Source organism: Apostichopus japonicus, chromosome 7 (genome assembly GCF_037975245.1).
Source record: "Apostichopus japonicus isolate 1M-3 chromosome 7, ASM3797524v1, whole genome shotgun sequence".
NCBI classification, from domain to species: Eukaryota; Metazoa; Echinodermata; class Holothuroidea; order Aspidochirotida; family Stichopodidae; genus Apostichopus; species Apostichopus japonicus.
This window is the reverse complement of record NC_092567.1, coordinates 16,852,376-16,866,561: the sequence shown is the minus strand read 5'-3', so window position 1 is coordinate 16,866,561 and position 14,186 is coordinate 16,852,376. Positions and strand designations below refer to the sequence as shown.

The following is a 14,186-nucleotide window of genomic DNA, read 5'->3' as shown; positions in this document are numbered from 1 at the left end:
GAAATGATGATGATTCATTCCTTCCGGATTGATTTATGGATCGATTGATGGTTCAATCATTCATTCAAACACCCATGACCTATGACCTATGACTCATTCGTTGATGATAAACTGATTAATTATTTGATGCATTCACTCCTCCATTACATATTTTCGTTATAAACGAAATAACACAAATTAATTAATAAATAACAATTTCCTTTAATAGTTTACCTGTGATAGTTGCCCAGAGAACGCAACATCAAGTTAGACATGTAGCACTCATACATTCAGTTGTCTGGTTGAACCTCCTCTACATATCATTGCATAGAAAAGCATACATGTTTCGTTTTGCTAGTGTAATTAGCATATCGATAGGGGTGCAAAATATACATGGATGCTATGCCTCATAAGAGACCGGGCGGAGAGGGGGAAAATGCAACTTACGCTATCGTATGAAAATCGTACAAAAGGCCTCTTCAATTCAAACACCTCGTTAAGCTCTTTCCCAACGATCTCCGGAAATACCTCAAGTAAACTGGTCCCTGAAATTAAAGCAAGTAGGAACCATTTGTATTTGCATACGTACGACGTATACCACGTTGACGTTTATTGAAAAACAAATATTTGCATGTGAAATGAATAATTGAGGGGATGGACAGTATATGCATTCCCAAATACATATATAACTCCAATAATGTAAGTTGACTACTGAGAATTTATGATGAGAAGAGAGATTGTGCATCAAGAAGAACATATGACTCGACTAAACGATATATGTCAATATATTAAAGTCTTAATACGTGTTTGCTCAGTGATGAATTTCGGAAAACAAACTTCCGAAGCAGATTCAATGTTCTTTTTATTCTAAATGCACTCTGACCAGGTGGATTTAAAGGAGAAAAGTTGTCGCAATCGAAATAAAGACATTTATTTTCTGTTGGCATTATGGTGCGAACGATTTACCGTAAAATCACTACGGCCGCCCATATCAGCATGTTCATTACACAATATGTAACCTATATACACTCGTATCGTCCACTCGTAAGTCCTATGACTAACGGTCGTAAACAAAACAGAGAGATTTGATTGGCACATGATCTGTTGGATGGGGCTTGCAAATTTTAAGAGTTTGTAGAATCTACGGATTCGTTAAATAATCTGGCGAATTTTATTCAGCTCAAATGTTTAACAACAGATAACTCTATACAAGTAAAGATTATGAACATGAAAACTGCATAGAACGGTGTTATTTCACTGAGCTTTCGTGCAGTGAGCTGGCAAGGTCGATGTTAAAATTTTGGCAAACACACATTGAGACTTTAATTACAAAAACCGTGGAATATACACATTCCGTAAATGCAGTGTACATCAATTATTCACTTGATTAAAGTCCAAGCAAAATATGATACTGTGAGAGTACATATCAAATTACTTTTATATACATACTTACATACTGTATATTGGTTTGTTTCTTATTGTATATATTTGCATCCATGCATCAGGAATGTGTTACTTGAGCCATTCCTTGCTTTTAGTAATTGTGTAAGTCTTTTGTTGACACATTATTAGATGAAATGTGCATGATGAACACGTTCTGCTCCCTTAGAGTAAACATAGAAGACTACATTCCTCCTAAAATAAATACGTTGTGCAATAAAAAAAAAGAAGAAGTGCTTTTACACTTTCATTTCATTCGATGAAGAGGGTTACAAGCTGGGAGATGTTGATAGTAGTATGTTTTAAGTACTGATAACAAAAACAACTTAAAAATAATAATAATAATGGTGATTTATTACTCCGCATATCCATCCGGGAAGGGACCTCGAGGCGCGGGTGAGAAGAGAGAAAAGAGAAAAGAAAGCAAAAAGCAAGAAAAACAAAAAAAAACAACAAACAAAAGAATTATTGGCTAATTGAGGTACTTAACATAACGGGGCAATCGGCAAATTTTATTGATGATGTCAACAACAATGAAGCGTTTCCGATTATTGCGTTAAGTGTTCTAAAGAAGACAAAGTATATCACCATTTCCATGACATAGCTTATAACTTTGAACGCCGTCTCCTTCTGCACCTACGACCCAACACTGTATACCTGTTTTGTTTTTGAAAATAAAAACCCATTTATTTCCATAAATGTTGAAGTATTTGCTGTAACTTCATACTATATTCGCCCTTAGGTTCATTCCATATCATTTCTGGGAATATTCGTCAATTTTTGCTGTCCTGATTAAGTTTCTTTTATTCTATCTAGACTGCGTCGGTTCCTGTGAATCCTAGGGGATGATTTAATTCCATAAAACGCGTTAGGTTCTCCAATTCCGATCGCACACGTCCGTTTCTAGGTTTCAATTTTGAATAAATCCGGGATGCGGGGAGGTTGCGAGTCTATAGGTGGCGACCAGTTTGTATAAAACAGTGTGCGGTGACATGACAATAATATTTCGTCTATTAAGAAAATCTCGGAGAAGAGACGTCGCTAATCAGATTATGTTTCAATAAAATTTTGGAGTTATATGGTAAACATTCTTAGGACCTGTAATACATTACGATATATGATCTGACATATACAGATATACTACATATTGATGAAAGAAAAAACATAACGCTATGAATATATCCGATATTAGCTGTGACAAGAATCATTCCTATCAAAATAATATGCTTCTATATTTCTTTCAATATTTTTGTTTGTACTAGGCAGTCCTCTACATTTACACCCATATTAATTTGTCCCAGACAATATTCTACATTCACACATATATTGGCTTTATCAGGCAGTCCTCTACATTTACACGTACATTAACTTGTATCAGGCAGTCCTCTACAATTAAACCTACATTTATTTGTATCACACAGTCCTCTACATTTACACCGTCCCATATTAATTTGTCCCAGACAATATTCTACATTCACACATATATTGGCTTTATCAGGCAGTCCTCTACATTTACACGTACATTAACTTGTATCAGGCAGTCCTCTACAATTAAACCTACATTTATTTGTATCACACAGTCCTCTACATTTACACCGTCCCATATTAATTTGTCCCAGACAATATTCTACATTCACACATATATTGGCTGTTATCAGGCAGTCCTCTACATTTACACGTACATTAACTTGTATCAGGCAGTCCTCTACAATTAAACCTACATTTGCTTGTATCAGACAGTCCTCTACATTTACACCTATATTAATTTGTCCCAGACAATATTCTACATTCACACTTACATTTGCTTGTATCAGACAGTCCTCTACATTTACACCTAAATTAATTTGTTCCAGACAGTCTTCTACATCTGCACTGTACATTCGTCCACAGTTTACACATATGCCTGTATGTATATCATACAGTTATATAAATTTTCAAATTTCTTCGTTTCTCCAGACAGTCTTCTGTATGTTCGAGCTGCCTTTGGTCTCCTTTATTATTTCTTTATAGACAGTTCTCTAATGTATTGTCTTCTCGTGGATATACATGTCGTATACATAAAGGTTACTTTATTTAACAGTCTCAATTACGTCAGTACGTCTTAGTCTGTAGCTAAGAGCAAGAGCTTTTAAGCTCTATGGAAGACTTCCCCCACTTTGTACTTTTGTGGCAAACAAATAAATAAATAAATATCCGTTATAACAGCCCGTAGAAGTTTCTACAGTCACGTGACAAGATTAAAATTATTGTAGTTCATATACCATATCGCTACGGCATTAAATTATCAGTTCCATCAAGGGATGCACTTCCAGCATTCATATCACACGAATTAAGTATGCCTTACTGTGCATACTTACAACAATATTCTGCAGAAAAACCAATTTGACAAATAGGAAGTTTGTAACGAATTTCAAATTAAACGAAACCAATGTACAAAATACCGTACCCAAAGGGATTCTACAGCGCCTCCTGCCCGTCAGTCCCGAAAATAATGAAGTATGATACTATCTACGAGGGTTATAAAGGAGTCTGCCATGACTCTCCAAGCCCCTGACGTAGTATGTAGCCATGACAAAGCTATACATCCAACTATAGACTGAACCAATGCGATGTGCCTCCAGCTTGTGTGCAGTATCGGTGGGTTCACAATCAGCGTTCATACCATTTAGATACATCGTCTTAACACATGCAGTAATCGTTACGTAACTATTCCTTTGTGTAATCCCGTCACTGGCTAAAGGCAGGTATGAGCATTCTTTTATTTATTAAAGCCAACCTGCAAACAACTTTGAAACACGTACACAACACACGCATGTCACGTACATTTCATTATTAATACGGCACAGCCCCTCGGCTAACTGAACGGCTTATACGTCTTCTTTTGCGGGACACTTCTTTCGACAGTTATTAGGAGACTTTGCTCGATGTGAAGACAAAAGACGCCGCCGTTATGCGGCAACAAAAGTGTCTAGTGCATATATCCTGGATACATGCTCACAAAAAACGTATTTGATATAGCCAGCGACAGAGTTAATGTATATTCTACGCGGCCGTTTTTCGGAAACTTTTCCTGTGATATGGAATTCATGCCAAGAAACGAATAAAATGTGTAAGGACAAAGAAGAAGAAAAAACACCATTACAAAAAGTCGGTTTAAAGGAATTTTAGTGAAAACTGGGATCCAGTCCTTGCTGTCATATCATTTTGTTGTCTTTGTATCGTACTAAGCCTTGTCCTTTGATGAATTTTTGTTTCTGTGATAGAGTGCTTGAAATATTCGCCCGGCCTTCCAGAAAATTCGAATCTAAGGACTGACCTACGTCGATACATGAGGTCAGCCTGCGTCACATTGGTCAGACTCGATCAGGCCTCACTCTAAGCTTGACCTTGATACAATACACTGGAATGTGTGAAGACTTCGCGTACGGCTGTGAATACAGAAGATCTCGCTCTAAGCTTGGCCTTGATACACTACACGGGAATGTGTACAGAATTTGCGTACAGCTGTGAATACAACGTAATGACGTCACGAAGGCCCTCTGTTAGACAGTTAAAAGAGATTCCAAAAATCTCTCAAAAAATAAATATCTGAACAACATAATATGAAAAGTAACTATAGTTAGGGAATTCTCCAAAAGGTTGCTAGCTAGCAACTTCAAAGGGACATTCCCATCAAATCGCTAATTGACTTTCCTGGCTACAGGCTTTTATTAGCTAACGATAGTGTCTCTGCAGCCCCCCTCCCCCTCCTCCCCGAATTGAAGCGCCGCGATGACGTCACCGTCGCTCATCGTTCTCCACTGTTCAAAATATATCACTTCTCCTGAATCATAGGATGAAAAATCCCCAAACAAGGACAATGGCGATGAAAATATTATGGAGAATTTGCCTTCATATACCTAATAGACTGCCTTTAAAGAATTCCTCGAAGACACACAAATGAGAGCTTTCCGAAGAGTCGAGGCGATGTCAGAAGAAGATAGTAACTTAAGGAAGAGCGAGATAGTTTGATATAAAATTCGAAATGAAAGGAGAAATTATGCAGAAGTTTATTAAATAAGTCAGATGGGTCTGTCATTTTAAGATGCGCTGGGGACTTTTCATTGGATTATAGGTCAGGCAAGGGTACAGCTCTTCTGACCAATTGACAGCCAATCATCCAATCAAGATGTAGCTGATGAATTATACGTACAATGAAATTACTTTCAGCTAAGAGGATCTCGCAATGGCATATATAGCGTTACAGAAACGTAGGTCCAAACTCTACCGGTGTCAAATGGCGGTAACTCCCTTTATCATTCTTTAATATTGAATATCATATTTTTTGCCCCTATTAAGTCTCTATCGGTTATCAGACACGCACGGATGCAGGTGTTATAACAGGAAGGTGTCTCTTCATTTCTTCCGTGTGTTGCTAGCGTAAACGTGGAGGTGTGTCCATGTGTATTTCGTGTGTTGTTAGTGTTTCATGGAGGTGTGGCTTATATTCCGTGTGTTGCTGTTGTATAACAGGAAGGTGTGGCTACGTGAAAAGGTAGACTAACACAATACTCTTCCTCTTTTTCTTCTTTGTAGTGTTAAGTGTTGTTAACATATATATGGAGGTGTGTCTGCATACATTCCTTGTGTTATATATAAGAGGGAGATGTGTCTGCGTGCATTTCGTGTGTTGTATAACAGTATGACAGGAAGGTGTGGCTGCATCGAAGGTAAAACACAATACGCAAAGCAAGGCTTCAGATAGGGAATATCAGGTTGTGTGTTTGTGTGTGTGAGTTCGTGTGTTGTCAACATATAATACAGGGGTATATGAACATATACTCGGTGTGTCGTTAGTTTATAATATAGTTATATAACTATATATAACTATAACTATATATAATAATAATAATAATAATTAACAGTTCTTATATATAACTATATAAAACTATATATAACTATAACTATATATATAACTATAACTATATAACTATAACTATATAACTATAACTATATATAACTATATATATATATATATATATAACTATAACTATATATATATATATATATATATATATATATAACTATATATATATATATATATATATATGCAAGAGGATATTCATCTTCCAGCCCTGTAATTGCCCACCCTACCTTTACTCTCATCTTCACACTGGAAAGGTCAACGTAAGCAAGAGCTCATGACATCTCGGTTTATGATCTAATATATCGACGGTATACCTTGTTCATTTAAAAGTGTTTTTGTTTTATTTCCATAGGTTGTCAAGGAAACACAACAGTTGGTGTTACCGTCAGGTCTTTTGTAGTATTTCTTATTATTTATTTACATCCATATATGTATCTTTCTTTCGTTAAATTGCGTCTGATTTTACGATGATGTGCTCTGTCAAATATCCATTGCTTCTGATTTTACGATGATGTGCTCTATATAATATTATCGTTTCCATTTGACTATAGCGTTTATTTATTGTGGACGTCCTAGATCAGGGAAGATAGCAAACTGCATAAATAATTTGCTGCGTAAAACCGGTGGTCATTTCAATCTGACGCTGTTCGATAGAACTTGGATGAAATTATAGGAGAAGCTAAGGTTCGTGTTAGGTATTAGCGCTTAATTATGGGTTCCTCGTCCAAAAAAAATTAAAATTCATATATTTTGACGTAGGCTTGGAGCAATATACGAACGCACGAAATAGCAAAGGCAAATGACTTGGGCAAAGATGAATATCTACGAAGGTTTGTCTTAGAAGAGATACGGTCAGAATTAAAAGTAACATATCCATAAGAATATGTATACGTAAGAGAGAATCGCAAGCACCTAAAACGAATGCATTACGTATTACAACGCTGTGCATGTACTCTCTTAAAATGAGAGACTGAAATTTCAGTCTAATCGACTGAAATTTCAGTCTAATGATGGATGGGATAAGGGATCAGACTACTTAGACTGAATTTCAGTCTGAAATGTAAAGACTGAAGGTCAGTCTTAATTAGACTCAGTACTCTGCAGTCTAATAGACTGAAAATCAAACCACTTTAGACTGAACAGTCAGCAGTTTAGACTGATTTATTGCAGCACCAGTCTTAATTAGATTGAATACGCTCAGTCTATTAGACTGATATCAGACTGAACAGTCGCTCCTTTAGACTGAATTATTACACATCACAGCTATACTGTCAATCTTATAAACTGCAAATCCTGGATTGAACAAGCTTTTCTATTGATCCTCCGTGTTAGCTTGGTGCTGGAATTCTTCAATATAGATGCATTTAAGGCCATCAAATTAAGACAACATTCAATGATCTGTTAATGCAGGGGAATTTACTGAAAGGTGCTACTTCATTGGGTGACTTCGCCTTCACATCCAATCATGTTAGGCTATAAAGACCAGAAAATCGTTGTGACAGTCACACACAAAGTACATTAAAAATGGTATTCCATCAAGAAATATAATTGTCAATATCCACCGAACAGTAATTTTATTTCCACTAACTCACTAATATATTCTTATAGAATTTTCGTTATCATATTAAAAAAAAAACAGAAATCAAAACTACAATATTCTGAAGGATGTTCAACACAACATGTTATCTTTCCAACAAACGTTCAAATTAAAAAGATGCTTTACATAACAGTGACATATTTTCAGTTCAATATTAATCTGTCAAATTTCTGCTTGAATTGGGCCATCTAAAATGTTCTTTAATTTTTTTGAAAAAGGATTAGGTGAGTTGAGAACAGATCAGTGGTGTCGCCAATGGGTGGCCTGGGGAACCCCTCCCCCAAGAGGGAATTCACAAATAGACATATCACCAACCAAAATTCATATGTCTGGCAACACCACTGCAACAGAAAGCACTTTAAATTCTTTGTATATTACCACCAGGTGGTAATACCCTGGAATTCATTGACAACACAGCTGTAAATTGAGTCGTTATATACCCAGCTGATCCCATCTCCCGATCTCACTGAACTTTAAATTTTCCACTGTAAAGGATATAGTAACTATACGATCCTGCCTTTACAAAAGGGATAGGATGGAAACACGACGATAGTACAATGGATCTGGTACATTGCCTTTTTTCCAGTTGTAAATCATTAATGTATAGAAGCAACAATTTCTTAGAATGATTTCAAAATGGGGAAAACATATGACAAATTTTCAGCAGGTTATTTATAAAATATTAGGAATGGTTAAACTATATATCAGTGCCGTCAACATTTAAATACTTTGTGTTTCAATGATATAGATTGGCGATTGCTGAAAGTCATTATCCAGCACACACAAAACAACATATTACAAGCAGTTAACAGAATGGCACTAACTTCATAATGGCTATTAGATAAACATGAATTATTATATACTGCATTCACAATTTCATGATATGGCATTCATATAAAGCAAATTTGTATGCAAAAACAGCACATGTGACTGTTATACCACCCTCAATTATTTCTTAACTTTCTGATAGTAATCATGTATAGTGATTTTGATTGGGATTTCAATCAAATTTTGAAGTTTTATAAATTATCTGACGTGAATCATTTAATGTCGGGCTCAAGCTGAAAAAAAATGTGACTCAAAGTCGACTAAAAAATAATGAGGAAAGGATATTCTCAAATGGAATTTTCTACAGTTACTGAATTTATAATAATCAGGTTACTTGCTTTTCATGGCACAAGTTATGGAATATTGTGCATAATAAATAATATTAGCTTAATTAATTGCTTAATTAAATAAACCTTCAACATAGTGAGTGCAGTGAAATGTGGGAACATTAAAGCAAACATTAAAATAACATGCTCGAAAAATCATACAACAAAGTTTTTTTGGCAACTAGGTGTTTGTTTAATTACATTCATAATTAGATCAGTATCATTAAAAAACATTTTTGACAACCAAAAATCAATGAAATATTTATTTCTGGAGCCCTATTCATATAAAACTGTTTGTAAACTCTGGGTAATCAATTTAACATTTTAGGGTATGTGTTAGTTACTCCTTAAAGGTATTGAAGACTTGTCCCAAACAGCATGCAGCCATCTGAAAAAGTTAACTTTCTGTTGCTTGCAAGTGATGTTTGTTCGTGTCGCTAACAAAGACAGACAGTAATGAAACGTGATACCTTGATATCTTTAGCTGGACCTGAGATGTTCATCGCTGTATCGTTTATACACTGTGATGTGGGTATTGACCGCAGCTGTATGTACTGACTGTGCACTAGTGTCTAATTACCGACGGTAGCAAGCTGTGTTTGTATTTTCTGGGATCGATGGCAGTGTCTAACACTTCTGTCACACCTCATTTGAAACTAGGTCAGATTACCGGCATTAGACGTTCTTTTTGCGCGAGTCTTCACACCCTTTTAAAGTTACTCCACGCTGACAGACAGGGTTCCGGCCTACAGAGCAATAAAATGTAACATTCACTCCTTGAAATTACTCCATGCTGACTGCCCTTATTGATGTGGCAAGGATTCGGACTAGAGACTTCACTTCTGTTGGTTGCAAAATTCCATACACCATGGAAGCATGGAACTCACAGTGTAGAGGGGGTGTATAGTCTATGTTAAATGTATGTTCTACACCTCTGTCCCTGTTGGAATGGCCAGTTTATCTGCCACAATGAAGAATTGTTTGGGGTTCAATTCTGGTCCGAGAGATAGGATGAAAGGCTGCCAATATTGTCCTTGTCTGCCCTGTGCTGCGCTCTCAATATCTGTGCCCTCCTGTTTGGTGAAGATAAAAATAAATGTGATAAAGGACAAGCAATATGGTATGAATCAACACATTCTTAAAAAAAGATATGTTGAGAGGTAGAGTTCGATGTGGACTAGACTAGAATAATATTTAGGAGAGAATGGAAAAAGAAGAACATGACTGGCATTGTACGAAGGAGATATATCAATTCATGATAGGCAGCAATATGTCATCCATGGCGGGTGAGATGTGTTATGTGAAGGTGGATTTAAATTCAACCTAACATTTATGGGTTATCATGTTGATTTTGGCAGGTACATGGTTACCAAGCAAGGTTTGTTGTTAGTTGTTTTCAGAAATTTCTCTTTTGAAGGATAAATTGTTCATGACATCTCCTGATTCCATTTCATCAGCATAGAAAACCAGTGAACAAGGAATATGATTTACATTTTAGCCTACTGATTTCACTAATATGTCTATCTGCTTGTAAAAGAAACTGATTTCATAAGATTAGTGAATGGTAATATTACTGTAAAATCTTATAGTAAAGACTGATGGCCCACTATATGTTTAATAAAATAGCAAAAGCATACCAATTCTTTTCCAGTTTCCACATGATTTAAATACAATGGTAATTGTTTAACAGAATCATGATAGCTTCATGCTGTAATGGCTGTAGCAGTAACTACATTTTTTTCAAATAATTAAGGGTGCTTACAATCTATGCATAATAGTACTGTGTTTTGCAATTTCTTCAGCATTGTTATGTTCAAGTATTTGTTATGAGGTTAACCTAGCCTAGATTCATTTGGGACGATCGAGTACATATTGCAGTCCTGACAAGCGTGCTTATTCGCCCGACGATTGGGTACATATGCAGGACAGGCGGGCTAATTTGCCCGACGATCTGGTACCGTGATAGCTTCATGCTGTAATGGCTGTAGCAGTAACTACATTTTTCAAATAATTATGGGTGCTTACAATCTATGCATAATAGTACTGTGTTTTGCAATTTCTTCAGCATTATTATGTTCAAGTATTTGTTATGAGGTTAACCTAGCCTAGATTCATTTGGGACGATCGAGTACATATTGCAGTCCTGACAAGCGTGCTTATTCGCCCGACGATTGGGTTCATATGCAGGACAGGCGGGCTAATTTGCCCGACGATCTGGTACCATGATAGCTTCATGCTGTAATGGCTGTAGCAGTCACTACATTTTTCAAATAATTAAGGGTGCTTACAATCTATGCATAATAGTACTTTGTTTTGCAATTTCTTCAGCATTATTATGTCCAAGTATTTGTTATGAGGTTAACCTAGCCTAGGCTAGATTCATTTTGGGACGATCGAGTACATATTGCAGGACAAGCGTGCTTATTCGCCCGACGATCGGGTACATATGCAGGACAGGCGGGCTGATTTGCCCGACGATCGGGTACATATGCAGGACAGGCGGGCTGATTTGCCCGACGATCGGGTACATATTCAGGACAGGCGTGCTTATTCGCCGACGATCGTGTGAATAGGCCCCACCAATTATAACAACAGCCTAGGCCCTATTTGCTATGGTACAGCCTAGCTAGGCCTACCTCGCGCACAAGCCTAGAATAACTAACGTTACGAACTGCCAAGCTTTTATTCTGTATTAATTGGAAAACAACAAAAAACATACATACCTTTCCCTCGAAAACTGTTTTCACTTCGTGGAAACCTTTATTTGTAAGAAAAGTTCTTAAAGACTCAGCCATTGCTAATTTATAACCTTTACTCTAGCTTAGACATACGGTCGTCTGTCTCGTTCATGCCTAGCTGTGTGTACGGCGTGCGTACGTACAGTACAGCGAGTACCTGGCTAAGCGAAGAATATAGTAGTATATATGTACACAAGTTGTAGCGCTCGTTGTCACTTGTGTGCGGCGTATTTGCAAGATTTCGGATGACGTAGGCGCATTTCTGTTCTCTGATTGGATACATTTTTCAGTGGAATACAGAGACTGAAAATGGTAAGATGCCATGCCACATGTGATTAGCTGATTGGTTAATACAGCCAGTCCAAAACAGCGACTGAACGGTGTAACTGATAATACAGTCTAAGTAGAGTGTTTCTCAGTCTAAACTCAGTGTATAACACTGAAAAAAATTTCAGTCTCAAAGAAGACTGAATTCTTCAGTCTATCATTTTAAGAGAGTACGCAGAGTGACATAACCGTGTATATAAAAGATCAGAAGATAATATAAATTAAACATCTCTTTCACGATTACAACATTGAACTTGAGGTTAAATAACACATGGAATGGCCTATGTATGCAAATATATTTAACAGTGTCCCAAATGCCCCAATCTGCTTAATTTCAATAATATTGAAACATCATAATTGCAGATTTCTGTTTTTAAAAATGTTTCGAAAAATGGAATATATATAATCGTTTTTTTTTTAAATCAAACCTTTAGAGCTTAACAAATGATGTTTAGAGTGTGCAATGGGGTACATGTATAAGTGAGTGTGTGTGGGGGGTGGGGGGGCGTATGTGTGTCTGAGAGAGGTAACTGTTCTATGCTATGAAACGTGTTCACCGTTTCTGAAACAAAAAATCAACCATTGTAACAAGCCTTGTTCCAGGATTATTTAGAATTGTGTTTGTATTGTATTTGTTTATATTATGTGGTATTTCAACCTTGAAATTTAGTTTCATTGCATAGAAACATTCTTAACAGATTCGTGTTTATTGGTGCGCACTTAACAACCAAGTGATGGCGTGTTGCTTTTATTTCAAGATATTTACTTAAAGGTCAAGTCGATGCAACCATCCAAGGCAAGTTACCTCTAAATAAAAAATCGTTCATTTCTGCAAAATGTGGCTAGCATACCGATCTTGGAGTGTAACATATTGATATTATAATAATTCTGGTGTTCAATTGTAACCTAAAATCTGGAATTGTGAAACGAATTCCACCGCTCATGAACACCGACAGGTTCAAACCAACAGTCAAACGTTTCAAAGACTAAATACGACCTTGCATTTTTAAATTGATATGTTGGAGTTGAGTACTGAGTAACATGTTAGTATTATTTACTGAAATTGAAACATAAACAAGAGAAATCGATTTTAATATTGACACGCTGATGTTAAATTAAATTTGAAACATGCCGATATTTTGTGTGTGTGTCTAATTAATCATGTAGGTTGTTAGAAATATTGCATTCGATATAAATGCATGTGTTTATCGCGTGAAAAGTGCTGTTCATTGTGCTAAACGTATAGCAGTTTCACTACACTATTGCAAATGCACAACGTTGGTATCTATGCTTCACTTACTGCTGAGGCAAATGCATGATATAAAACTGTTAATCTCCTTCAGTTAAGGAGTCGCTTTCTCGGCATTTTGGATAAGATCATATGCAGCATTATGTTCCTCTTCTAGAGGAACCGTGATACACCTCTGACGAAGATCACACAGTCACAGTATCGATGCAAGGGGACTGGGGTTGAGAGCGGATCAGTCGTTCAGTATATATAAGTTTTTCGTGCCAATGTACTTTCTGGGGACTTTTTCTTTTTTCACAAACTGACCATTTTTGCAGTAATAATTAGCCTCTGAAGGCAAAGGAGGTATTACCGATTAATGACATATAAGTGTGAAATTGCGAAAAATCAACCCGATATAAGAAGAAATTTTGCAATAAAGGAGTTGTTTATACATAGCGACGTGAATTCACGACTTTAAGGTACCCCTCGCCCCCTTAATAAACGTCGAATCCTCTGACACAAATGGCTGTATAATTACGTCTTATAGCGCGTTTTAGGCGTCCTGACCGCTGGAATTATATCGTAAAAAAATACATTTTCTTTTAAACAGTGTACGTCTGAGGCTGGGACGGGTCCGTAACCACTACCGTTTCAAAAGTTCCTGATTTTCCATGCGTTTACTGTCGATTAATTCCTGTGACAGGTAATCGTCTAAGAATCGATTTTCTTTGGGGCTGAGCAATTCATGTTTTCTGTTATGAAAAATGTTTACAAGATTGCGAGAGTGGTTCTTAATATACAGTACCGAATTGAA

General features: G+C 36.5%; 1 protein-coding gene across 5 annotated transcripts in view; it reads right to left on the bottom strand.

Annotated features, from left to right (window-relative positions):
- Positions 1–14,186, bottom strand: part of LOC139969510 (soluble guanylate cyclase 88E-like) — an 86,496-nt gene that overhangs the window by 31,851 nt on the left and 40,459 nt on the right. For all 5 annotated transcript variants that reach the window (XM_071974552.1, XM_071974554.1, XM_071974555.1 and 2 more), the window contains exon 3: positions 427–524. In XM_071974552.1, the coding sequence (XP_071830653.1) occupies positions 427–524 (98 nt within the window). The remainder of the gene's footprint in view (positions 1–426; positions 525–14,186) is intronic.